Source organism: Canis aureus, chromosome 15 (assembly GCF_053574225.1).
Source record: "Canis aureus isolate CA01 chromosome 15, VMU_Caureus_v.1.0, whole genome shotgun sequence".
NCBI classification, from domain to species: Eukaryota; Metazoa; Chordata; class Mammalia; order Carnivora; family Canidae; genus Canis; species Canis aureus.
Genome location: NC_135625.1, coordinates 11,209,738 through 11,236,681, shown reverse-complemented (window position 1 = coordinate 11,236,681; position 26,944 = coordinate 11,209,738). Strand labels below are relative to the sequence as shown.

The following is a 26,944-nucleotide window of genomic DNA, read 5'->3' as shown; positions in this document are numbered from 1 at the left end:
AGATCTCAGTAGTCAGCAGGTACTCTAGGATATTTGATAAGTTAATAAATTAAGTAGCTAAATGTTAAAATATAAATTAAGAAATCTAGGAAAATATATAAAAGGATATTTCAAAATCTTGGGATATGGAAGGATAATCTAACAAAACATAAAACCAAAAACAATGCAGAAAAAAATTTAATAACATAAAAATTTAAAACACCTATAAAGTAAAACAACCCTAAATTTAAAAGATAAGCACAAAATTGAGAAAAACTGTTTGCTAATTTGTATTAGGCAAGGGATTACTATCCATAATGCATTTGGAACTGTAAATAAATTATAAAAAAAAAAAGACAAGCAATGAAATAGTAAAATAATGGAAGGATCTGAACACATAAGTCACAGAAAATAAATATGAATACCTAGTAATACATGAAAAGATGGTCAATTTCACTCAGTATCAAAGAAACTTACATTAGAAGATAACCTTCATTCTATACTCATAATTACGATTCATGATTTCCAGCATTGCCAAAAATACACCACAACAAAACATTATCCACTTTTAGTGGAATTAAAAATAGAACTACCTTTAGGGGAGGCAATTAATCAAAATATTAAAATTATAAAAGTGCATGTTCTTTGATTTAGCAATTCTATTTTAGAAGTGTAATCTACATAAATCCTAACTTATATACACTCAAGAGCAAACTTTGTATTACAGCATTTTTTGTAAATAATAAAAAGGAATTAACCTGAACACCCCTAAATTAAATACATTATCTAACACAGGTACATGCAGCCTTTTAATGCAAATGCTTGTGTCTATATATGTATCTCTATGGAAAAACTTAATGAAAATAAAAATAAAATAAGCTACAGAACCATTTGCAAAGGATAACCCAATTCATGTTACAAAATTCTACAAATGTGTCTGACACAAATGGATATAATATTCTGAATGACACATAGTACTTGAAACATTTGTTTAATAAAGGAATAAGTTATTGAATAAATAGAAAACATATTGATAACAGTGACTGCCTACGGACTGAAAAGCAAAGTGGGGAAAGGCGAATCTGTAGAGATATGAAGGGGACCATCATTTCATATCATATGTTGACTTGAATTTTTTAAACAAGTATTTTTGAAGTGTTGCACTTAAAAGTAATTTAATTAAAATCTAAAGAAAGGGATCTATTAGAAAATTGTTCATGTACAAGCACTAAGTTCAGAGCAAAACCAGGCTAAAAAGAATAAGCTAACCTTTACGAAGAAAAATTACATCTACAAGTGCCACTTAGATCAAAATCTGAAATCAAATAATGTTACTGATTTGGTCAACAAAGTGACTCTGAATCAACCAATTTAATTTTAAAATTGTTTATAAATTACTTACATATATGTGACATCAAGTGAATGGATAACATAGAGGCTGAGTTTCATCTTTTTATACCTCAGGCTCCCCCTAAATCCTTTTATTTTAAAAGATTGAGTAATTTTTAATAGGCAAAAGTATAAAATTATTTTGAACTTATCTATCAATAAATACTTTACATGTAAATGGGCTAAAATGCTCCAATCAAAAGACATAGGGTGACAGAATGGATAAAAAAACAAGACCCCCCCCCCAATAAAAACCCCAAGACCCATCTATATGCTACCTACAAAAGACTCATTTTAGATCTAAGACACCTGCAAATTGAAAGTGAAGGGATAGAGAAACGTGTAAATGGATATCAAAAGAAAGCCAGAGTAGCAACACTTAAATTAGGCAAAGTGGATTTTAAAACAGATTCTATGAACAGAAATCTCACAGAGGAAGACATAGACATGACCAAGAAGCACATGAGAAAATGCTCCGCATCACTTGCCATCAGGGCAATACAAATCAAAACCCCAATGAGATCCCACCTCACACCAGTGAGAATGGGGAAAATTAACAAGGCAGGAAACAACAAATGTTTTTTTTTTTTAAAAAAAAAAAAAAGAAAAGCACAGTATTTAAAAATGTCCCACATCTATAAGGCTCCCACGGCTGAGCCGGCCCGTGGCGGGATGGGTCTTCCCACCTGCTCCTTCAGCCGCTGAGCCCTGAGCACAGATAGTGCCGGAGCTGATCAGCAGGCCAGATCCTCCCTCTCGGAGCTCATGCTCCAGGGGGGAAGATGGACAAAATCGGAACATCATCAGGAATGAGAAGAGCAATTGGTCCCTAGAAAGAGCGCCTGGTGCTGCCTCTAGGTCCTGAGCTCCGCAGGTGAGGCTGTGACCAACTGTGGGGCTTTGACAAATGCAGCAGCTGGGGCTCCTGGGGCCACTGAGGGGAGGAGGTGAAGACCCCAGCAGGGCCACTGCCTGGCCAGGACCACAGCCTGGGAAGGAGGCAGAAGGGGGCATGAAGCCAGCTCTGTGTCCTCCGTGGGGGGCCAAGGCTGCCCCTCCCTTCCCGAGGGGCTGGGAAAGGGTTTTGTGGATGGAAATGGCTACAGACATGGAGATGTGAGGGGGGTGGGGGTGGGCATTGACAGCCCAGATGGGGGGCATTCCAGCACATTCCAGGCTGAGGAAGAGCCCAGGTCAGGGCGACCCATTGGGTGCACCTCCGTCCACAGCTCACCCAGTGGAAACGAGGGAAGGGCCCGTAACACACGACAGGCAGGGGTTCAGGATGAGGACGACCTCACACCTTCTAGGCCAAGACCCTGACACCATCTGTAGGGTTTGCCTTGGATTCAGGAGCCTAGGATCGTGGGAAGCTATTGCCCATCCCTGCCCCGGGGGGACTGTCATCTTCTGGGCCTCCAGAATGAAGGTACTGATGCCCACGTGTGTGCACACAGGACCTCGTGGGCCTGGACGCATGTACACACCAAGGAAGAACGTGTGGGTGGAGGTATGTCCTGCAGGTGACACCCGCCTCCAAGGTCATAGATATGAGGCCACAGTGGCCTGGGGACGTCTCGGGAAAGCACCCGCTAGAACACTCCCTGTCCCACAGGCAAGATGCAGACCATCCCCGACGGGCACAACGGCTTCTCCGGGGTCAAACTGGGGAAGCCTGGAGAGTCGTGTCTGAACCCAGATGTGTGTCCAGGTTGGGCCCTGGGTGCACACAGTCCTTCCCCGGGGCCTGTGGACAGGGGTACGGTTGTGTCAATGTGTGCACAGGCCATCGCATGCAGGGAGGGGGGGCATCGGCAGCACGAGCGCTGCCCCTGCAGCTTCCTCCAGGAGTGGGTCAGGGAGGGGGTCCCAGGCAGTGAGGTCACTTCCGTGTCACAGAGCCCAACAGAACTCGGAACCCCCGTAACCAGGCACCCGCATCCAGTGCAGCCCCAGCTCAGGCTCACTTGGCTGGAGACATCTGCTACTGGAGGATGTTCTCTTGCTGCCTTCTCACCTCTGGGGGCTCTGGCTCCCAGGAACCCCAGGGGTGCGGCTTGTTCCAATGCTGTAGGCAGTGGCTCCACCATAAACACCAACGCGTCAGGGCGGTGATCTGGAGGCGCCGTCAGGTAACACAGCGCAGGCCAGGCCAGGCCCCCTGTGCCACCATCCTGGGAGCCTCATCCCCTCCTCCTTAGGTTCAGGGAACCAGGGATGTGTGGGCAGGTCCCATCCAGGCTGGGGGACGCTGCAGGGTGGCACATTCCCCGGGGATCCCTTCAGGGTCACCCTGATGTCACGGTGGGCAGGGGGGAAACAGGGTTCCTGAGGTCCTCTACCCGCCCCGAGTCACCCCGAAGCCCTGCAGCCGCATCCCTTTGCTGTCCCCGGGGGCGGTGGGTGCCGCCTGCACTGTGGGATGTCTGGGTGGAGGCAGCTGGGGGTGCGGCCCAGCCGAGGGGGCCAGACCGGGTGCTGAGGCCTCCTGCCTGGCTGCCGGGCACTGTCTCCACAGAGCTCCACCCGGGTCGTGGGGCGGGAGCGGGAGGAAGGGGTCGTCTGCCCCACCGCCTCCAGGAGCAGGGAGGTGCCCTGTGCAGCTAACAGAGGCCAGCGCAGGCTCAGGGTGAGTGTAGGGGCTGGGCCCCCCGACACCCGGGCCCCGATGCGGCAGGAAGGACCCCGGGCCCCAGAAGCCAGCCTGCTACCCCCTGGGCCCCCCGACACTCCTGCTCCCACATGAGTCTGGATCCCCCCTCCCCACACCTGCCCCCATGGCCCTGCCCCTGCCTGGGCCAGATGCAGAGTCCCTGCGCACAGATGTGTGGGAACATCAGAATAGAGCCCTCAGGGGAGGCCTGGTCCCCCGGGGGTTAGCGCCTGCCTTCCCCCAGGCCTGATCTCCGAGGCCCGGGATCGAGCCCCGCCTGGGCTCCCTGCACGGGCTGCTTCTCCCTCCGTCTGTGTGGCTGCCTCTCTCGGTCTCTCTCTCTGTGTCTCTGGAGGTCCTTGTACTGATCCAAATATTTTGAACATTTATCCTCTGAGATTGTTTCTCTATTGCATAGTTGGTCCTGTTTGTGTAAGAGACAGGCAGGGAGCTTGAGCGGGAGAGGGAGCCCCAGCTCCTCAAGCCCACGGGGCCCCAGCGCAGGGCCTGCCGGGGCGGGATCCCAGGCCTCCCGGCGGCTCCCTGCAGGCTGCACGTCCCCTCTGTCCCACCTCAGGGTGCAGGGGCCACGGCCGGGAAGGGGCGTCCGATCTGCCCGACCAAGCCCAGCCGGACGGAGCTGCTGGAGCACGAAGTCCGACAACTGCTGCTCGCCTTGCTGCGCCGGGACGTCATCTCAATTTTCAACTTTTTGGAGGATTATCGTACATTCGCCACCACGGACGAGGTGCTGGACCTGCTGTTCACCGAGTGAGCACCTGCCCCTCCGCAGCCCAGGGCTGGGCCACCTGCTGCTGGGGAGGCTGGGGATGGTGTGAGCTTCCCGGCCTCAGGCTGCTCCCCCGCCTGGAGCAGGGTCCCCCAGGGCCTAGCGGGGTCCTGGAGGGCAGCCCCGGGGCCTGGCCTGTGGCGGGTCGGCCAGAGGGGCTGTGCCTGTGCTCAGCAGCCGTCCTCCTCCCCGTGACCAGGCCTGTGCCTCCTCCCTGCCCCCCCCATCACCAGGGTCCTGAGCGGCCTGTTTCCCCATTGAAAGGGAGGTTTGAGAGTCCATCGGGGGTCTGTGTCCTGGGGCAACCAGACAGGGGGACCCCGGGACGCCCCGGGCCCACTAGGATATGGGCCATGGGCCTGGCCGGAGCCCTTTCATGCTCAAGCCTTCAGGAGGCCCCAGCAGGTGGGGGCGCTTCTCCGGGATCTGCCCGTGGCCTCACGCACAGAGCTGACGGCCCCCGGGGCTCCGGCCTAGTCGGGGTCAGAGGGTGACAGCTCACATGGTGAGAGGTCGTGTCCCCAGCACGATTCATGGGATGCCCCCGCCCTCCTCTAGGTATGGGTGCATTGAGGCTGTGTATGGTGACAACGATGTGGTCCTGCAGCGCTGGAAACTGTGAGTGACTCTGGCTCCTGCAGGAGGGCCTTCCCTCTCCTGGAGGGCAGCGAAGGGGGCTGTGGGGCGGGGGGGCGGCTGCACCCTCACCCCACACATCTGCAATTCCCATGACAGGGTAAAGGTCTAAGGGCCCTTCAGGAAAAGAGCAAAGGAGAGCCATGGATGGGGTGTGGGCTTGGTGGGAGGCACTGGGACCCCTCAGGGAGACCTTCTCCTGCCCCACACCTGGGGCCCAGAGCAGAGGGGGTGGGGAGCATCGCACTCCCCAATCTGGTGGCACCTGGACCCGGGGGCACAGCAGGTGCTCAGGAGGGCCGGTGAGGGCTCCCGGACCAGGTGGCCCCCGCCCCGTGGGAGATGGGAGATTAGAGTCAGTGGAAGGACACCCCCGGGGGCCCCTCGTGAGGGAGGCAGCCCAGAGCCACAGGAGGGAAGGTGGCGGTCCTGGGCGGCTCCTGGCAAGGCCTGGCAGGACACAGAGCCCGAGCCCTCCTGCCTTGGAGCTTCCCAGAGCGACAGTGTGTGCAGTGAGGGCAATGACAGGCCAGACGCCCCCCGTCCCCGGACACCTGCCAGTGGACTCAAGGGGCAGGTGGGCAGGGACCAGGCTGAGGAGGGAGCCCCGCTTCCCCAGGAGAGATGCTGATGGTCACACCGCTGGGGGTGGGCTCCCTGCACAGAGGCTGCATCCCAGCCCCTCCTCGGGGAGCAGGCCTGTGGCAGGCAGGACCTCCAGGTGGTCAGGGGATGAGGAGCAGGACTGGCCTCCGACACCCTGCGCGGGAGGCCGGGGCCCCGGGTCCTGCAGGGCTTCCCCGGGACACCTGCATGTGACAGAGCCCTGTCTTCTGACGCCTGTGCCCGCCTGCCCCTCCCCAGGGCCATCTCCTGCATGATGGAAATATGGCTGGATTATTATCGGGACGACTTTTATCAGCTCCCAAAATTTCCCTCCCTTATGAAATTTCTGGAATTCATAAGACAGCACATGCCAGGCTCAGACGTGGAACTCCGGGCCCGGCGTTACCTCCAGCAATTCAGACGCCTCCATGCAGCGGAGCCAGAGGCTGGGGGTGAGGAGGCCTGGGGGTGGCCGAGCTGGGGACAGGGTGGGCCCCGCAGATCCAGCCTCCATGCAGCTGGGTCGGGAGCAGGGGGTGGGCTCACACCCCACCCCACGGGCTGCAGGCTGGGGACACCTCCCAGGACTCTTGCCCTCACACACGTGGAGCGGTGGGAAGAGTGGCCTTGACTTGGGAGGGACGTGGACAGTCCGTCCTGATAGTGATACTTTGTCTTCTTGGAGCTACAGCTTCGGCCCGAGGAAAACACCTTGAAGCAGCTCAGGAGCGTGCCCCAGCTCTGACCGTGGGGCCTGCTGCCCCGTCGGGGCCTGAGGGGATCGAGGCCGTCCTGGCTGCTGAGGGTGAGGGCTTGGCCCGCACTGAGGTGCCCACTGGGGAGGCGAAGCCCCTAGAGATAGTGGTCACTGCTCTAGTTCACTGCTCTGCACTGGAGGAGCCCCCTGAATCCCTGGGAGCCCTGGAGGAGGAGCAGGCGCCACCCCCTGCTCTCGAGGTCGTGGATGTGCCCGAGCCGCCTCCTAACTTGATGGAGCAACTAGACTTGGGGCCAGAGCAACCCTGTGAACTACCTCGGGAGCCTGCCCCAGCTTCTGCCGAGGGGCTCGTGGTCGCTGCAGCCCAATGGAGCCTTTCCCTCCCCGTCATTGCGCTGTTCCTATATTTTATGATTTTCATAAACCTTCTGTAAGGGCTTATGTATTTTATTTTTAATAAAGGATAAGTTAACTTGGTACAAAATTTACTCTGATGCTTTTAAATTACACATCGTGGTACTTTAGGTCCATTCACAGTGTCGCAGGCCCGGAGCCCAGGGTGCCGGGGGACACAGCCCAGGATCTGGTGCTCCCCCGGGACAGGCAGAGTCCGGGAAGACACAGGACAGCCAGGACGCTCCTGCCGCCGGGCAGCCCCCAAATGTGCAGATCGGCGGCCCCACTCCCAGAGCATCCAGGCCCCTGTCGACTGGGAGTTATGGTAGTTACTGCAGGAGCTGACTCCAGGGCTGCACAGCTGGCCGCGGCCACTGTGGTCTCTCTTGGTGTTACCCTGTACCTGGGAGCAGGGGCCTCACAGGATAAACCACTCCCACTGAACCGTACACCTGGCAGGGGGCTGGCAGCTCCCACAGCTGCACACACCTGAGAATCAGCACAGCAGGCCCCTCCCCCAGAAGACCACCTAGAAGGTCGGGGGAAAAGCAAGTTATTGACCAAGCAGCACTGGAAAGTTCCAGGGGAAGTGGAGGGATTTACAGTATATAGAATCAGAGGATATTCCCCTTGCTTTTTCTGTTTGTTTCTGTTGTTTCCCCACCTCTTTTTTATTCTTTTTTTCTTCTTTTTTTTTTCTTTTTTTCTCATTTTTCCAGTACAACTTGTTTTTGGCCACTATGTACTGACTAGAAGGAAAAACTCACCCCTAAAGAAAGAATCAGAAACAGTCCTCTCTCCCACAGAGTTACGAAATTTGGATTACAATTCAATGTCAGAAAGCCAATTCAGAAGCACAGTTATAAAGCTACTGGTGGCTCTAGAGAAAAGCATAAAGGATTCAAGAGACTTCATGACTGCAGATTTAGATCTAATCAGGCCGAAATTAAAAATCAATTAAATGAGATGCAATCCAAACTGGAGGTCCTAATGACGAGGGTTAACGAGGTAGAAGAACAAGTGACTGACATAGAAGACAAGTGGATGGCAAGGATGGAAACTGAGGAAAAAAGAGAAAGACAAAAGACCATGAGGATAGGTTAATGGAAATAAATGACAGCCTCAGAAGGAAAAATCTACATTTAATTGGGGTTCCCGAGGGTGCCCAAAGGGACAGAGGTCCAGAAACTGTATTTGAACAAATCATAGCTGAGAACTTCCCTAACTTGGGAAGGGAAACAGGCATTCAGATCCAGGAGATAGAGAGATCCCCCCCTAAAATCCATAAAAACCGCTCAATACCTCGATATTTAATAGTGAAGCTTGCAAATTCCAAAGATAAGGAGAAGATCCTTAAAGCAGCAAGAGACAAGAAATCACTAACTTTTATGGGGAGAAGCATTAGGACAACAGCAGACCTCTCCACAGAGACCTGGCAGGCCAGAAAGGGCCAGCAGGATATAGTCGAGGTCCTAAATGAGAAGAACCTGCAGCCCAGAATACTTTATCCAGCAAGGCTCTCATTCAGAATAGGAGAGATAAAGAGCTTCCAAGACAGGCAGGAACTGAAAGAATATGTGATCACCGAGCCAGTCTTACCAGAAATATTAAGGGGGACCCTGTAAAAGAAAGAGGAAGTCCAAGGAAACAATCCACAAAAACATTGACCAAATAGGTATCATGATGACACTAAATTCTTATCTTTCAATAGTTACTCTGAATGTGAATGGGCTTAATGACCCCATCAGAAGGTGCAGGGTTTCAGACTGGATAAAAAAGCAAGACCCATCTATTTACTGTCTCCAAGAGACTCATTTTAGACATAAGGACACCTACAGCCTGAAAATAAAAGGTTGGAGAACCATGTACCATTCAAATGGTCCTCAAAAGAAAACAGGGGTAGCCATCCTTATATCAGAGAAATTAAAGTTTGTCCCAAAGACTGTAGTAAGAGATGAAGAGGGACACTATATGATACTTAAAGGATCTATCCAACTAGAGGACCTAACAATCATGAACATTTATGCCCCGAATGCGGGAGCCGCCAACTATATCAATCAATTAATAACCCAAGTTAAGACATACATAGATAATAATATACTTACACTTGGTGACTGGAAATATAGTGCTTTCTACAATCGACAGGTCTTCTAAGAACAACATATCCAAAGAAATAAGAGCTTTAAATGCTACACTGGACCAGATGGATTTCACAGATATCTACAGAACTTTACATCCAAACACAACTGAATACACATTCTTCTCAAGTGCACATGGAGCTTTCTCTAGAATAGACCACATACTGGGTCAGAAATCAGGTCTTAACTGATACCAAAAGATCGATTTTAAAAACTTATTATGGGCAGCTATATACCAATAAATTAGGCCATCTAGAAGAAATTGACACATTTCTGGAAAACCACAAACTACCAAAACTAGAACAGAAAGAATTAAAAAACCTGAACAGGCCGATAACCAGGGAGGAAATTGAAGCAGTCATCAAAAACCTCCCAAGACACAGAAGTCCAGGGCTAGATGGTTTCCCAGGGGAATTTTATCAAATGTTTATAGAAGAAACCATACCTATTCTACTAAAGCTGTTCCAAAAGATAGATATGGAGAACTTCCAAACTTGTTCTATGAGGCCAGCCAGCATCACCTTAATTCCACAACAAGACAAAGACTCCACCAAAAAGGAGAATTACAGACCAATATCCCTGATGAACATGGATGCAAACATTCTCAACAAGATAATGGCCAATAGGATCCCACAATACTTTAAGAGGATTATTCACCATGACCAAGTGGGATTTATCCCCGGGATGCAAGGCTGGTTCAACACTCGGAAAACAATCAATGTGATTCATCATATCAGGAAGAGAAAAAAACAAGAACCATATGATCCTCTCAATAGATGCAGAGATAGCATTTGACAAAATACAGGATCCATGCCTGATCAAAACTCTTGAGAGTGTAGGGATAGAGGGAACATTCCTCAGCATCTTAAAAGCCATCTACGAAAAGCCCACAGCAAATATCATTCTCAGTGGGGAAACACTGGGAGCCTTTTCCCTAAGATCGGGAACGAGACAGGAATGTCCACTCTCACCACTGCTATTCAAAATAGCACTAGAAGTCCTAGCCTCAGCAATCAGACAACAAAAAGAAATAAAAGGCATTCAAATTGGCAAAGAAGAAGTCAAACTCTCCCTCTTCGCAGATGACATGATATTCTACATAGAAAACCCAAAAGCCTCCACCCCAAGATTGCTAGAACTCATACAGCAATTTGGCAGTGTGGCAGGATACAAAATCAATGCCCAGAAGTCAGTCACATTTCTATACACTAACAATGAGAGTGAAGAAAGAGAAATTAAGGAGTCAATCCCATTTACAATTGCACCCAAAAGCATAAGATACCTAGGAATAAACCTAACCAAAGAGGTAAAGGATCTATACCCTCAAAACTACAGAACACTTTTGAAAGAAATGGAGGAAGACACAAAGAGATGGAAAAATATTCCATGCTCATGAATTGGAAGAATTAATATTGTGAAAATGCCAATGCTACCCAGGGCAATTTACACGTTCAATGCAATCCCTATCAAAATACCATGGACTTTCTTCAGAGAGTTGCTACAAATCATCTTAAGATTTGTGTGGAATCAAAAAAGACCCAAAATAGCCAGGGGAATTTTGAAAAAGAAAACCATATCTGGGGGCATCACAATGCCAGATTTCAGGTTTTACTACAAAGCTGTCATCATCAAGACAGTGTGGTCCTGGCACAAAAACAGACACATAAATCCATGGAACAGAAGAGAGAATCCAGAAGTGGACCCTCAACTTTATGGTCAAATAACATTCAAGAAAACAGGAAAGACTACCCACTGGAAAAAAGACAGTCTCTTCAATAAATGGTGCTTGGAAAATTGGACATCCACATGCAGAATGAAACTAGACCATTCTCTTACACCAGACACAAAGATAAACTCAAAATGGATGAAAGATCTAAATGTGAGACAAGATTCCATCAAAATCTAGGAGGAGAACACAGGCAACACCCTTTTTGAACTCAGCCACAGTAACTTCTTGCAAGATACATCCATGAAGGCAAGAGAAACAAAAGCAAAAATGAACTCTTGGGACTTCATGAAGATAAGAAGCTTCTGCACAGCAAAAGAAACAGTCAACAAAACTCAAAGACAACTGACAGAATGGGAGAATATATTTGCAAATGACGTATCAGATAAAGGGCTAGCATCCAAGATCTGTAAAGAACTTATTAAACTCAACAGCAAAGAAACAAACAATCCAATCCTGAAATGGGCAAAAGACATGAAGAGAAATCTCACAGAGGAAGACATAGACATGGCCAAGAAGCACATGAGAAAATGCTCCGCATCACTGGCCATTAGGGAAATACAAATCAAAACCACAATGAGATCCCACCTCACCCCAGTGAGAATGGGGAAAATTGACAAGGCAGGAAACCACAAATGTAGGAGAGGATGTGGAGAAAGGGGAACCCTTCTGCACTGTTGGTGGGAATCTGACCTGGTGCGGCCACTCTGGAAAACTGTGTGGAGGTTCCTCAAAGAGTTAAAAATAGATCTGCCCTCTGACCCAGCAATTGCACTGTTAGGGATTTACCCCAAAGATACAGATGCAGTGAAACGCCGGGACCCCTGCACCCCAATGTTTATAGCAGCAATGTCCACTATAGCCACACTGTGGAAGGAGCCTCAGTGTCCATCGACAGATGATGGATAAAGAAGCTGTGGTTTCTGTATACAATGGAACGTTCCTCAGCCATTAGAAATGACAAACACCCACCATTTGCTTCGACTGGAGGGTATTGTTGCTGAGTGAAATAAGTCAATTGGAGAAGGACAAACATTATATGGTCTCATTCATTTGGGGAATATAAAAAATAGTGAAAGGGAATAAAGGGGAAAGGAGAAAAAATGAGTGGGAAATATCAGAAAGGGAGACAGAACATGAGAGACTCCTAACTCTTGGAAACGAACAAGGGGTGGTGGAAAGGGAGGTGGGCAGGGGTGGGGGTGACTGGGTGATGGGCACTGAGGGAGGCACTTGATGGGATGAACACTGGGTGTTATGCTATATGTTGGCAAATTAAACTCCAATAAAAAAATGAAAATATCTTCTTCCTAATAAAGAATGATTTTAATTTAATATTAAAAAATAGATTATAAAAAGAGATAAAGAGGGACACTATGTAGTAATAAAGGTGACAATCCAACTAGAGGATATAACAATTATGAATATTTATGCACCCCAAATGACAGCATCCAAATACATAAAACTGTTAGTAACAACCATAATGGAACTAATTGATGATATTACAATAAAAGCATGGGACTTTAACATTCCACTTAAATCGATGGACAGATCATCCAGACAATCAACATGGAAATAGTGGCTTTGAATGACACAGTGGACCAGAAGGATTCAACAGACAATTCAGAATAGTCAATCCTAAAACAGCAGAATACACATTCTTTTCTAGTGCACATGGAACATTTTCCAGAAGAGATCACATATTAGGTCACAAAATAAGTCTTAACAAGAAGAATTAGAAAATTGGAATAGACCAATCACCAGCAATGAAATTGAATCAGTAACCAAAATAAAACCCAAAAACAAAAGTCCAGGACCAGATAGCTTCACAGGTGAATTTACAGAGAAGTTAATACCTATTCTTCTCAAACTATTCCAAAAAATACAAGAAAGAAAACTTCCAAATTCATTCTATGAGGCCAGATATCATCCTGACACCAAAACCCAGATAAAAACACCAAAAATATACACACAAAAAAGAACTACACACCAATATCTCTCATGAATATAGATGCAAAAATCTTTAGCAACCCGGATCCAATAATGTATTAAAAAAATCATACACCATGACCAAGTGGAATTTACTCCCAGGATGCAAGGGTGGTTTAACATTCACAAAACAATCAATGTGATATGTCACATCAATAAGAGAAAGGATAAAAAACATATGATCATTTCAAAAGAAACAGAAAAAGCATTCAACAAGTACAGCATTCATTCATGATAAAAAGCCTGTGCAAAGTAGGTCTACAGGAATATATCAACATAACAAAGGCCTTATTGTGAAAAACCTACAGCCAACCTCATATTCAATGATGAGAAACCTAGAGCTTTTCCCCTAAGGTCAGGAACAAGACAAGGATGTCCACTCTCCCACGTTTATTCAATATAGTACTGGAAGTCCTGGCAACAGCAATTAGACAACACAAAGAAATAAAAGGTATCCACGTTGATAAGGAAGAAGTAAAACTCAAATTATGTTCAGATGACATGATACCATATATAGAGTACCCTAAAGACTCCACCAAAAAACTACTAGAACTGATAATTTAGTAAAGTCCCAGGATACAGAATCATTGTACAGAAATCTGTTGCATTTCTATACACTAATAATGAAGCAGCAGAAAGTGAAATTAGGAAAGCAATACTATTTGTAACTGTACAAAAAATAATAAAATATCTAGGAATAAACATAACCAAAGAGGTAAAACTATAAAACACTGACTTTGGACACAAAGAAATGGAAAGACATTCCATGTTCATGAGTTAGAAGAACAAATATTGTTTAAATGTCTATACTACCCAAAGCAATCTACAGGTTTAATAAAATCCTTGTCAAAATACCAATAGCATTTTTCGCAGAACTAGGACAAACAATTCTAAAGTTTGTATGAAACTGCAAAAGATCTCAAACAGCCAAAGCAATCTTGAAAAAGAGAAACAAAACTCGAGGCATCACAGTTCCAGATTTCAAGTTATACTACAAGAGAGCAATAATTAAAACAGTATGGTACTGGCACAAAAATAGACACATAGATCAATGGAATAGAACAGAAAACCCAGAGATAAACCTATAATTATAGGTTTGTCCATTAATTTGTCCATTAATCTTGCAAAGGACAAATGAACATACAATGGGAAATATAGATATATATATTTTTATAAATATATTTTATTTATATATATTTTATTTTTATAAAATATATAAATATTATATAAATATATAATGGAATATTACTAAGCCATAAAAAGAACAAAATCTTGGTATTTGCAATAACATGGATGGAACTAGAGAGTATAACCCTAAGTGAAATAAATCAAGCCCGAGAAAGACAAATGCCAAATGACTTCACTCATCTGTGGAATTTAAGAAACAAAACAGTAAAGAAAAAAAGAGACAGAGAGAAAGAAAGAAATAAAGAGATCTACCAAAAAACAGACTCTTAACTATAGGAAACACTCATGGTTACCAGAGGAAAGTGGGAGATGGGGAAAATAAGGGTTGGAATCAGAGTACACTTATAGGATTAAAAAAAAAAAAACTAAAATAAAAAAAATACTTTGAAAATGCTTGCACTTAAAAATGTCAACCTTGTTTACAATTGTCAATTGACAGTATGTGCATAGAAGTCTATATTGCATATGTTATGCCTTAAAGATTGGGGTTAGAATTCAGAGCGTTCTGAGGAAGACCTAATGTTCTTCCAGCAAATACAATTAATGTCATTCAGCTGCTGCAGTGTCAGAAGAATAACAAAGAATCCTGAAAAAAAAAGACCAGATAAGCTCACGTAGTCATCTTCATGTCTACAATTTCATTTCTGGAGTATTTAAAATCGTGAACTGTTCCATAATCTGTATTCATTCTGATGGAAAACCTGTTATCCAGATTAAGAGACATTTGTCTCTTTCAAATCAGCATAGCTACATTTAATAGAATTATGCTTTGCCAGCTGATTTACATTTCCTGCCACACATTTTAAAAACACAAATAAAAAGCCACTAAATATGTCTTCCCCAATTAAACAGAGGCCACTCTTCACCAATTTATATAGCAATTAAGTAGTTCACTAATGTTAAAGCTATTTCAATTAGCAACATAATATACTCATTATATGTGCCCATTAACTGTAATATAAGTCTACCAGATGGAAAAAGTCAGAATAAAATGGAGTTGGAAGCTAAAACTCATTTTGCAAAAAACTACAAATGAATGGATACATATCTTGGCCCAGAACTCAGAGTAACATGGTTTTAAACAAAAGCAACAGGAAAAAGGATCTAGTCTTTGTAGCAGGATCTGTTACATGTTTTTATTCTACAGTTGTCTGCTTCAGTCCACATAGACAGAAAAACACTTAGTTTGGTGGCCATAGTTCTCCCATAAACATAAATGGAACTGTAGGGTCCCATTCTAGGCCACATACATGGTTTCTGGGTAAATGTGCACATGCCATAAAGATCCCATGCCAGTTAAGGTCGGAACACAGCAACATGATGACCAAACAAGGTCAGATCAATGATGATTCACTGGTCCATTTACGATCTTCTAATAAAATACAATTTGTCTGATTGTGATCAGTTTGATCAGTGAAATTGAAAATGCCTGTTGGACCAGCAGTTAGGGAACACATAAGAGGTTTTAGAACCAGAGGAATCATGGAAACACCATACATTGCCTCTGAAATGTTATGTTGACCTGTGTAAATATGATTCAAATATGCTTCAGAGCATAATCACAATAACATGAAATGAAAATTACTTTGCACAACCTAACAGAAAACATTCACCTATAGGCTTGGGGAAACATATATTGTAATTTTGTGAGGACAACTACTGCTCTCTTGGTTTTTCGAACATTTTATTAAGGCAGGAATAAAGGGTAATAGATTTTAATAATAAAAATAATGGCATTTTCACATTAGCAATAAAAGTGTTCATAGAAGTTATTATATTCTAAAATCTCTGTTGCTTATAATAATTTGTTGATATTTTAAAATAGCTACTCAGCTACAAAATAATCATGAAAATGAACAGGCATGCCTATAACATATTTTTGGTATCTGCTCTTGACTATATCGATATAATTAGGGTTACTGGAATGGACACTAAAAAGCCATACTTAATTCTGGTTAGTTTTCTATCTCATTGCATGATGTTGGGAGTAATTACCTAGTGTCACTGACATACAAGAGTTTCACACACATTGAAGAATAATGGTTTGTAGTAAGTGATCTCCAAGACCCTTCAAAAATTCAAGAGAGGGGATTCTGATGTAAATTGCCCATTTAAAAAAAAATATGAATGCTCAAATAGTGGTTTCTAATTACAGCAATCTAACAATGTTGGTTTCTAAATGATGAATATCCTTTTAGTAATATTTTCTCACAGGAAAAGAATGTTAAATGTGTATAAATTGCTATTAATTAACATGTTAGGGATAATACTAATGATGTATCATTTGCACTAAAGCTTCATCTCTTAATAACTTTCTGTATTGCTTATTTTTACATCAGTCCACTTCAGAGACTTATTTTCATTTTAATAATAAATAGCAGAAAATAACAGATTTAAAATTATGTACAAATGTCTTCTTCAGAATATCTGGTAATAAAGTGCCAAAAAACAAGCTACAAGCTGTTTGTGGCCTAAGATATGCAAAGAATTAATTTTTGTGCTGGCATATACTGTAATTAGAAATGGCTCTGTGCATCATGATTAAACCAGTAACTATGGTAACGAAAGCAGAAAAGCACAGTGCAAAAGGAGAGAGCCCAAATAAGCCAATGATAACGCTGTTTTTCATCTGTTTATTTTTAAAGTCTTTGTAATAAGGAGAACTCTCTATAAAATGCATATTAATTTTATTCCAATTCCTATCATTCATTGACAATAGATTTAAACGTATCATTCCTTAACTATACACACAGACACACACACGTGGACACACAGTATCACTGAGAACAGACTCAGATTATTTCCACGTTTAGAAAGCAACATACAATTCTTTTAAAATATTATCAGGGGGACCCCATTACCATCCATGTGCATCGCCCTTGTTTTTGCAGGACTGCACGGAAACAATGACAGAGCAGAAAATTCAAGTAAGAAATGCACAGTTTTTGGAGTCGGCCTTTTTGACACAAATTGATAGCAAAACCACCTGTTTGTTAGTTGGATAAGGCAACAAGTTGCCGTGACTAGGCCATGAACATGAGTAGAAAGGACAACCACCACCAACACATTTCCTAATGACCGCGTATAAGCTTCCGCCATGTGCAATCTGTTAGGGGACACAGATACAGATGCCTCAGTTTCCAAGACCTGGAATCTTGGAGCTCCATGTACATTTTTTTGGTCTCAAAACCGTGACAGAACATGAGGAATATTTAGAACAGTTTTAAAGAACATCAATCAAAACTGTTGAAAAGTATAAAAAGTAAGCCATTTGAGAAGAGGTAGTTTTTAAAAAATCATGCATGGAGGCTAGAAATGACTCTGAGGAAGCCAAGTATGTGAGTGTGAACAGCAGCTATCTGTTTGTGGAAGACTGAACAAGATGGAATAAGGCCAATTTGAGGAAAACTAATTTATGAAACAACTTCTCATTGTATAGATGTAAGAAACGGAATATATCACTGCACAAGCTGTAGAATCAAATTGAATTTGATTTAAAAAGACATAAAACATCACATTTTTGTTTAGCACAAGAGCTCACTAAACATTCTCCCCAAATGTTTAAAATTTATGATTCTTTAATAGAGCATCTATATAAAAAATTGAAAATCTTTTACCAACCTTATTTCAACGTGAAATAAACTAGGAGGTTAAATGATGATTTCCAAGATGGAAAAATGAGTAAGACAGGGCAACAAAGACCACAAAAAGATTCAGCAAACCTATTTAAACAACTAACACCAATTCGTTGATGTTATTAATAACATTTTCCATTGATTGATTTGTTGTGTCAACCAGTATGAAGCCATGAGCAAGCACCTTGTTGGGTTCTGGGATCCAAGTGTGAATAAGAGGGACAGATCTCTCTTCCCTTGTAGTTTCCATTCTTGTGAGGGACACGGACAGTGAATTAGCAAATAAATAGATTACACAGCAATTCAGGTTTTCATAAGAGGTTTGGAGTAAATAAATGAGTGATGTGACAAAGATTAGGTGTCAAAAGCCAAAAGCCTACTTGGTTAGTAGATCCAGGGAAGACCTTTTGGAAGTAGATGAGGTTTGAGCCCCTGGGAACCACTGAGGTGCTGAAGAGCGAGCCAAGAATAGGGAAGAGCAAGTCCAACTGCACAGTGTCAGGAACAGAGAGACGGGAGAGGCCCAACAGGACGCTGCAAAGCTGCAGAGGTGACCAGGGACAGGTAACAGGGGACCTGGCAGGCTGTGCTGGGGTCTGGATTTTTTTAATGTATCAACTATCCCAACAAATTAAAACTTCCCCCCCCCCTTTGGGAATGATCTTTTTTATTTTTTATTTTTATTTTTTATTTTTTTATTTTTAGGTATCTGTAAGCCCAACCAAATATGTTTACTCACCCAGAACTTCTCCCCAACTTCCTGCAAGGAAGCCGAGTTTGGAGATTGCTGCTGTTGTAGAAGCAGGTCAGGAAAGCAGGCAAAATCACGTCAAGCGCGCATCTGCAGGAGCTGCAGGTGTGATGGAAGGGGGGGCGCAGGCCTTCTCCTCCACGCCCTGCAAGCCTGGCGCTCCTAAGCATCATCTCCACTCCAATCAACCAGATACCATAAAAGGAGCCAGGACTTTGCCTCCCCCCTTTTCCAAAACTTGAGTGTGGTATACATTTGAAAATCCAGCCAGAAAGAAAGATCAGCTTCTCAATCACTCCAGAGTTTTTTTTTTTTTTTTTTTTTTCCAATTCTTTTTAGTTTATTTTCCATGTGAACACTCAGCATCACAAGCTCTTCGTGTGATTTCCACAGCCACCACTAGAGGGAAAACTTCTACTGAAAAAAAGTCACTTATATGTGATGTACACTTGTGATGAACGTATAGAGATACTGAATCACTATTTTATACATCTGAAAACAATGTAGCACTATGTGGTAACTATTATCAAATAAAAAAAGTAAAGAAGAAAAAAAAAAATGTCACTTAAAAATATTCTTCGTTTGTTTCATAACTCTGAAGAACTCAAAAACAATGATGTCTCCGAGACGAGACATCACAGAAGCGTCTCATACACCCCACAGGTATTCTGAAATTAGGCCTGAGAACAATTAGCATTTGTGCTATAATATACATTCTGCAAATGCTTTTACAAAATTCATTGCCTCACTTGCTTCTCTGAATAGCGGCTAGCAGAGCAGGTATTAGGACTACTTAGCGAAAATAAAGAACACGATGATTTAACTAAAGACGCTTTAAAGACTTTAACTGCACAATCAATATTAAACTGAGAGCTGAACTTTTTTTCAAAGTCGATTATATCTCCCCATCACTTTTTTTTTAGGAAAACCAAAAACTTGATAGTCCCAGTTTTCTCATCTTATTCCAAACTTTTAGTAAGACACCAGCAACATGACAGACATCTGTGTATTAGCTAATGCAGATGAGCTTACGAATGAATGAAACAGGAGTGAGTGGAGTTCTACTCTTTCTCAGCAACAGTTCTTCCCAATATCACCCGGCGCAAAAGGATGCCTGTTGACTTTCCATCCCATCTTAGAGTTAGCAGAGGACACCTGAGGATACTATTGGAGCTTAGTAAGCCCTATAAAGAAGGGCAGGACTTGGTAATCCTTTCTCCAAAATTTGGAATCTTTCTGTTACGGACAGAATCTTTGTGTTCCCCCCCCCCAAAAAAAAATTCATATGTTGGAATCTTAAGCCTCAGTGTGATGGGGGGGGGATGCTTTAGAAGGTGATTTGTTCATGAGGTTGGAGCCCTCGTGAATAGGATTAGTACCCTTTCAAGAAGAGACACAAGAGGGATGATTGTTCTCTTTGCCACGTGAGGCCACAACAAGGAGACCGCCATCTGTGAATCGTGAGAAGGGCCCTCACCCAGAACCCAACCTCCCTCCAGAGCTGTAAGGAATAAATATCTGTTCTTTAAACCATCAGTCTCTGGTAGTTTGCTATGGCAGCCCAAACTGACTAATACACCTCGTTTTGTCCCACCACCTCTACGCTGTTTGACTTTGGAAAATTTAAATTCGGAAATCCTGATTATTTCACCAAATCTTAGCTAAAACTTCATTACAAAGCAAATACAGAAATAAATCACACGGGTCAATACAACCACAGAGGAAATCATCAACAACTAACTAGAAACTAGAAGAGGGGAAAATTAGGGATCTCTGGGGGGCTCAGTGGTTTAGCGCCACCTTCAGCCCAGGGAGTGATCCTGGAGACCCAGGATGGAGTCCCACATCGGGCTCCCTGTATGGAGCCTGCTTCTCCCTCTGCCTGTGTCTCTGCCTCTCTCTCTGTGTGTCTCTCATGAATGAATAAATAAATAAAGTCTTTAAAAAAAAGGGGGGGGGAATTATAATTATGATTCCTACCCTTTCCTTTTGCAGGAATCTCGAAACATCAGCCACAATGTTATGCTATAAGCCTATAGCTTCCCATCCAGTAAAATAAAAATATTGATACTGTTACTAATTATAACAATAATTACCACCAATAAATTGTTGGGAGAGTAAGTTAAGGGTAATTGTTGAAATCAATTAATGATTCTTGAAAATAAGTGATATTTTGTGAGAAAGACCAGACACTTTACTATTAGATCGAGAAGGCTGTCTTTGGTGCTGTGATACATGTGGAAATGGGAATGAGGGCAGGAACCCACCCACCTCTTCTTCTATAGGTAAACTCCTTGCCATACAACTAAGGGGTCAAGAAACAGTTCCAAAAATGAATAGTTAATCCAAACTTTCATATAATCCCAACATATCACAAAATATTTTCAAAAGTAATAGCTAGAAACATTAAAGACACTACCGATGGGTGATATGATTACACGAGATCCACATTCTTTCTTATGCTTTGCTATGATTTCCAATTTGTTTACAATAAAAAATGAATAAAGGGAAAAATTTTTTTTTTTTAAGTCAAGCAAGAGGGCAGCCCAAGTGGTCAGTGGTTTAGCGCTGCCTTCAGCCCAGGGCGTGATCCTGGAGACCTTGATCAAGTCCCATGTAGGGCTCCCTGCATGGGGCCTGCTTCTCCCTCTGCCTGTGTCTCTGCCCCTCTCTCTCTCTCTCTCTCTCTCTCTCTGTGTCTCATGAATAAATAAATAAAATCTTAAAGAAAAAAAATAAAAGTCAAGCAAGAGAAATTTCATACCAAACTTAAAGAGATACTCATAGCTATGTTTGGCATAAATTTTGTGTAAAAAAAGGGGGGAGGCGAGATTTTTAAAAATCCAAGAAGTTAAATAATCAAGCGCTATTAGATCGAATCATACCTAGTACTCTGTTTCTTCTTCTTTTTTTTTTTTTTTTTTTTTTTAATGATAGTCACAGAGAGAGAGAGAGAGAGAGAGGCAGAGACACAGGCAGAGGGAGAAGCATGCTCCATGCACCGGGAGCCCGATGTGGGATTCGATCCCAGGTCTCCAGGATCGCGCCCTGGGCCAAAGGCAGGCGCCAAACTGCTGCGCCACCCAGGGATCCCTCTCTGTTTCTTCTTATCAAGAGTTGACCTTAGCAAAGATTCCTTGGAACCAGCACTTTTTAAAAACAAAGGCGAGTCCTGCACCACGTTGACTTAAAATGCATAAAGAAGATAAAACTGAACGGACAGGCTTCACACTATCTGTTCATTCTGCACATTTAGTACATTCCTTGAATAGGTGGTATTGCAAGCAGCTCGTTTAAAACCTAACCGGATTACCTGCATTAAGTTTTTTAGATAACAATCCATGACACAGAAGAAGTTACAAAAACAAACCAAACCAAACCAAACCAAAAAAAAACCTTACAAAGCTATAGATGCACATATCATATTTCCAATGAATGTTTAAAATCCATGAGGGAAAGGAGAGGAAGTTTTAGTAATCAGATCATGTACAAGCACCATGGAATAACAAATGATTCTGTAAAGAAAAAAAAGGTAAGGACTCCCTCAGAATATCTTAAGAGCACACAGAGCTCACCATGAAGAAAAGTAATTCATTTTATAATGAATTATGAGGGAGGAGGGATAGTCAATACACTTGAACAAAGTTAATATGTTTGCTTTCTGTAGAACTGCGATATTTTAAAAGGCCCATCACCCATCCAGATACAAACATCTAATTATATCATTAGAAAAGAATAAAAATTATATTAGATACGGGTCTACTAGAGCCCTGGTGAGATTTAATAAATGTTGATGTTTATTTAATTTTTTATACACATCATTTTATAACTTTATAAATTAAATATAATTACAAGTGCTGGTGATTCCCAAGACAAAAAATTTCAAGCACGGAACAAGACCTCTTGTATAAATAAAAGGTAATCTTGAAACATGAACACAGGACTTTAGTATTTGAGGATTATGCTTACTTTCAACAAAATGCAAACATTCCAGGTTCAACCATGGGTTTCCAGAAAAGGAATTGCAAAATGACTTCTGGTCATTGAAATGTATTTCAGGAATTTAAAAAAAAAAAAAAAAAAAAGCTTTTAGCTATAACTTTACTCTCAAAGAAACCCGGGACAGTATGTTACAGTCAACAAATTGAGCACTGCCTTTTATTTTTTTGTTTTGTTTTTGTTTTGTTTTGTTTTTTGTTTTTTTGTTTTTGTTTTTTGAGCACTGCCTTTTAATACGATTTTTTGCTATGCCGAAGTGATTAGGTGTGGAGGGGGCAGGGAGGGTGAGAACTGTCCTCACTTTAAGAAAAAAATGTTATCTTAATAAAAGTATTTTAAATGCCTTAAAATAGTTTTAAACGCATTGATTTTTTTCTCACTACCTTAAATGATTAACAGCAAGACCTGATTACTACAACAAAAATTACCCACCATAAGTTCAACTACGTTAATTTCCAAAGTATCAAAAATATTTAGCATTGTCAGACAGTTGAGTTCTCAAAATGGAAATACCTACCAGGGGCTTGAATAACATTGAAGTAAAAAACATGGTATTTGCAAGGCTTTTTTTTTTTTTTTCATTCCCACAAATACTCAAAAAGGCTTTTTGATTATGTCAAGCTTCTGTTATAGTAAATGCCACCCCTTCCAAAAAGCCCCTAAAAAGAGAAGTTTCTTTCTTTACAGCCTAAAATTCAATACTCTTCAATGTAAAATGCTGCCGTGTGATTGGAAACCTTCATTTCTCATCCTGCCTCCTGAACTCACCACGGAACAAAACATGTCACCTTTTCAAGATGACTGTGTAACAAGCCATTTTCTATATAAACAGTCTATATGCCTGGAATTTTCAGTAGGAAGAATGAGTAGAAGAACCATATATCATGAATTTTTGCTCTGTAGATACAGTACTGGAAACAGAGTCAAAACAGTAGAAATGGTTATTGATACTTCTCATTCCCATGTCATCAGGTCACTAACAGAAAAGAAATGCAGCCAGAAAGATTTGCAAGAGCCCTGGTCCAGGTGGCAGACCTTTCTCGACTGCATCCACCCTCTACCCCTGACTGCCAAAGAGCTCTTGAACCTCCAAGTGACCTTGATTCAAAATAGAAATACCACCTGAACCGGAAGATTAAGGAAACAATGAGAAATCAGGCATTTAAGGCACATGTAATATACATGGTCAGAAGCACCAGCTGAGAACAAACAGGAATGAATTGTATCAATTTTCTGGGGGAAAAAAAAAATTCTGGTTCTATCCCAGAATTATGTAGCTTTGTGTAAGTCTTCACATTTGTATTACTGCAATGGCTAATTTTATTTGTCATCTCGGAGCATGCTTTTGGAGGACACTGACATTTAAATCAGTGACCTCTGGGTAACCAACCTGCCCTCCATTCCATTTCCATTCTGTGAAAGCGTGAACAGAGCAAAAGGACTAGCCTCCCCAAGCAAGAAAGATTTTCTTACCAGACTGCCCTTGGACTTCATCTGCACCATAAACGCTCCTGGGTCTCCAGGTTGCCCACAATGAAGCTTTGGACTTGTCAGTGTCCATAAAACATAAGCTAAGTCTTCATAAGAAACCCCCTTCATACATATCTGACATATATATGATCCATATACTATGTGACATGTGTACGTATATACATATATATATATACATATATATACACATAAGATATATGTACCTTATAAGATATATGATATATAACCATATATATCTATATATATATATAATATATATATCTATGGCTCCATTCCTTCAGAGTACCCTAATACAGATTTGGGTAACTGAGAGTGGTTCTAGAAGAACAGAACCTTAAAGTGACTCTTTTGAAACGGTTCTGGAGTTTCTGGGATTGGCTTTCTAGTCCGATTAGATTTAAGGGCCCTAATGACTATGCTTCTAGTAGGGTGATATGTTCTGTGGAACCAGTCAGCCTCTCTCCCCCAGCCACTCCTGTCATCGCCCAATGAAACAATGAACAAAGTAGCCTGGGTGGCAGGGACGTAGGTTACACATGGGCTCGGCCACGTGGACTTCCACTCACCAAGGCTGACCTGGCTACAGCACAAAGTGCCCAATCCGTCAGAAGCATAAGCCAGCAGTGTGCGCCCAATGTACTATTGGTTCCTGGAGCCATGAGCCAGCGGGCTTCGTGGTGGCGGGCTGATTACGTTGGATCAGCCATCATGGCATTACGTCCATCATGGAAGGAGTAGCATTTTGTTCTTACTGGAATAGTAGGAAGGCCAATCCAATCACTTACCTGACATGGATTTACCTTGCTTGTGTGTAATACGTCTGCCCAAACCACCACCCAGGGACTTCCAAACACCTTAGCACTGTCCTGCTGGTCCAACCGCCACTGCTTCTGATAAAGGGACTCCGGTCAAAGCCAACGAAGCGTGGCAATGGGCCCGTGCTCATGAAACTCAGGCTTACCAAGTTCTCCACCACTGGAGCAGCTGGCTCGACAGAACAGTGGCCCAGGCTCCCAAAGACCCGGTTACGGTGCCAACTAGGTGGCCAAACCTCGCAGAGCTGGGGCCCTGGCTTCTCCAGGAGGCCGCACTCGCTCTGAGGCAGCCTCCGAGATGTGGTGCTGTGTCTTCCCATCCACGGGGCCCGAACCCACGGGGCGGAGACTCACTGTTCCACCTGGTGAGGTACAGCACGGGTTTTGCTTCCTGTCCTTAGCACCATACGCTTTGTTGGCCGAGGGGTCTCAGTTCCACAGAGAGGAATGCTTCGACCAGGAGACACGACAGCGACTCCACTGGACTAGAGGTTAAAACTGTCACCCAGCTGTTTCCTGGTGCTCACAGCTCAACTCAGCGGGCAGAGAAGGGAGTCACCATGCTCCCTGGGGTGACTGATCTTGATTACGACGGTTACGTCACGGAAGGTTCTGCACTGACCAAAGACTGCCACGTGCTTTCTTAAGATCTGCACTCCTGAACGTATGAAATAAAGGAGGATATCGAAGGGCAGGGAAATTTTATTCGACATCAAACTGTTCCCAGAATTCTATATAGTTTTTGAGGCTGAAGAGCCTATAAGTATACTATGTTGGAACCTTTGCTGGATCATGACAATTCTCCACAGAGAAGCATTCTAAGAGAATAACAATTTGTGCACTAGATGTGAAAATGGCTCAGGAAATAGCATTTTCAGAAACCTAAATTATCTTCATTTTAAGATACGTAGTACAAAGAGTTGTGAAGAGAGAACTTTCTTGCCGCAAGAACAGCCAAATGCCTGCAAAGCAGGATTTGCAAGAATTTAATGGATGCTTCCCTTAACTGTCATTCCTCTTCGTTGATACAGCATCACTGCTTTCTTAATTGTAACGTGCTACAGAACCCTGAGGTCTGCTGCGCACGTGCAACAGATGGTGTATATTGATGCTAGCATGGTGACTGTTAAAAGGGTTAGGTTAACCCAGTTGGTTTACAATCCTTTTTTTTTTTTTTAACAGTCATGATAAACACGGGCAGCAATGACAACTGGGTGATAGAAATTTGCACTGAGGGGCATCTGGTTGAGCATCTGCCTTTGGCTCAGAGCATGATCCCAGGGTCCTGGGATCGAGTCCCTCATCAGGCTCCCTGAAGGGAGCCTGCTTCTCCCTCTGCCTGTGTCTCGCCCTCTCTCTGTGTGTCTCTCATGAATAACACATAAAACCTTAAAAAAAAAATTTGTACTACTAAATTTCCTTAGCTTTTCTTCTCAACCTACTGTGTACTTTCACTCCTCTTAGGGAGGAGAGTCTAGAGCTACACGAACAAGACTGACTCTAGTCACATGCGGCTATTTAAGTAACTTAGAATAATTAAAATAAAACAAACTAATCCATTTCCTCTGCTGCGCTGGCCACATTTCAGTGGCTCAATAGCCACTGTGTCCAAGGCTCTGGTTTAGGACAGAACATTTTCAACTCTGAAAGTCTACTGGGCAGCCTTCTCCAGTGGCCAAGTGTGTAGTCCCTGCAGCCAGACTGTCCCCGTTCAAATCCCAGTCTGAACACTGAAGAGCTGTATACGCTGATGCATGTCTCCTCATCTATGCCTCAGTTTCTCCATCTGTAAGATGAGGATAATAGTATGAATAGAGGTCTAATAAAGATGTGTGCAAAGCATTCAGGACAATGACTAGCAAATTTAAACACCTAAGGGCCATCTGTTATTTTCTCACCTAGAGAGTCAAGGAAAGTCCTAGGAAGTCTGAAGATTAGTGAATCTGACACAGTGAGCCAGGCGGTCATCTCTTGAGAGACAGAGATCATCCTTTCTGGTCTCCTTTCCAACATTAAAGGAGGTGATACGTTTCTATGTTCTGAGA

The 26,944-nt window shown here is 43.3% G+C and overlaps 1 protein-coding gene and 1 long non-coding RNA gene across 2 annotated transcripts in view; one reads left to right on the top strand and one right to left on the bottom strand.

Annotated features, from left to right (window-relative positions):
- Positions 1-26,944, bottom strand: part of LOC144283935 (uncharacterized) — a 315,621-nt gene that overhangs the window by 22,748 nt on the left and 265,929 nt on the right. The gene's annotated exons all lie outside the window — the stretch shown is intronic.
- On the top strand, positions 2,989-7,249 carry LOC144285094 (ral guanine nucleotide dissociation stimulator-like). The gene is made up of 6 exons (XM_077850363.1): positions 2,989-3,069; positions 3,887-3,997; positions 4,599-4,792; positions 5,370-5,429; positions 6,312-6,505; positions 6,745-7,249. The coding sequence occupies exons 1-6, from the start codon at positions 2,989-2,991 to the stop codon at positions 7,203-7,205; spliced, it is 1,101 nt and encodes a 366-aa protein (XP_077706489.1). The 3' UTR covers positions 7,206-7,249.

Coding starts and splice junctions, on each gene's coding strand:
- LOC144285094 (XM_077850363.1), top strand. CDS start 2,989: ATGCAGACCATCCCCGACGGGCACAACGGCTTCTCCGGGGTCAAACTG. Junction 4,793..5,369: donor CTGGACCTGCTGTTCACCGA/GTGAGCACCTGC, acceptor GCCCTCCTCTAG/GTATGGGTGCATTGAGGCTG. Junction 5,430..6,311: donor GTCCTGCAGCGCTGGAAACT/GTGAGTGACTCT, acceptor GCCCCTCCCCAG/GGCCATCTCCTGCATGATGG.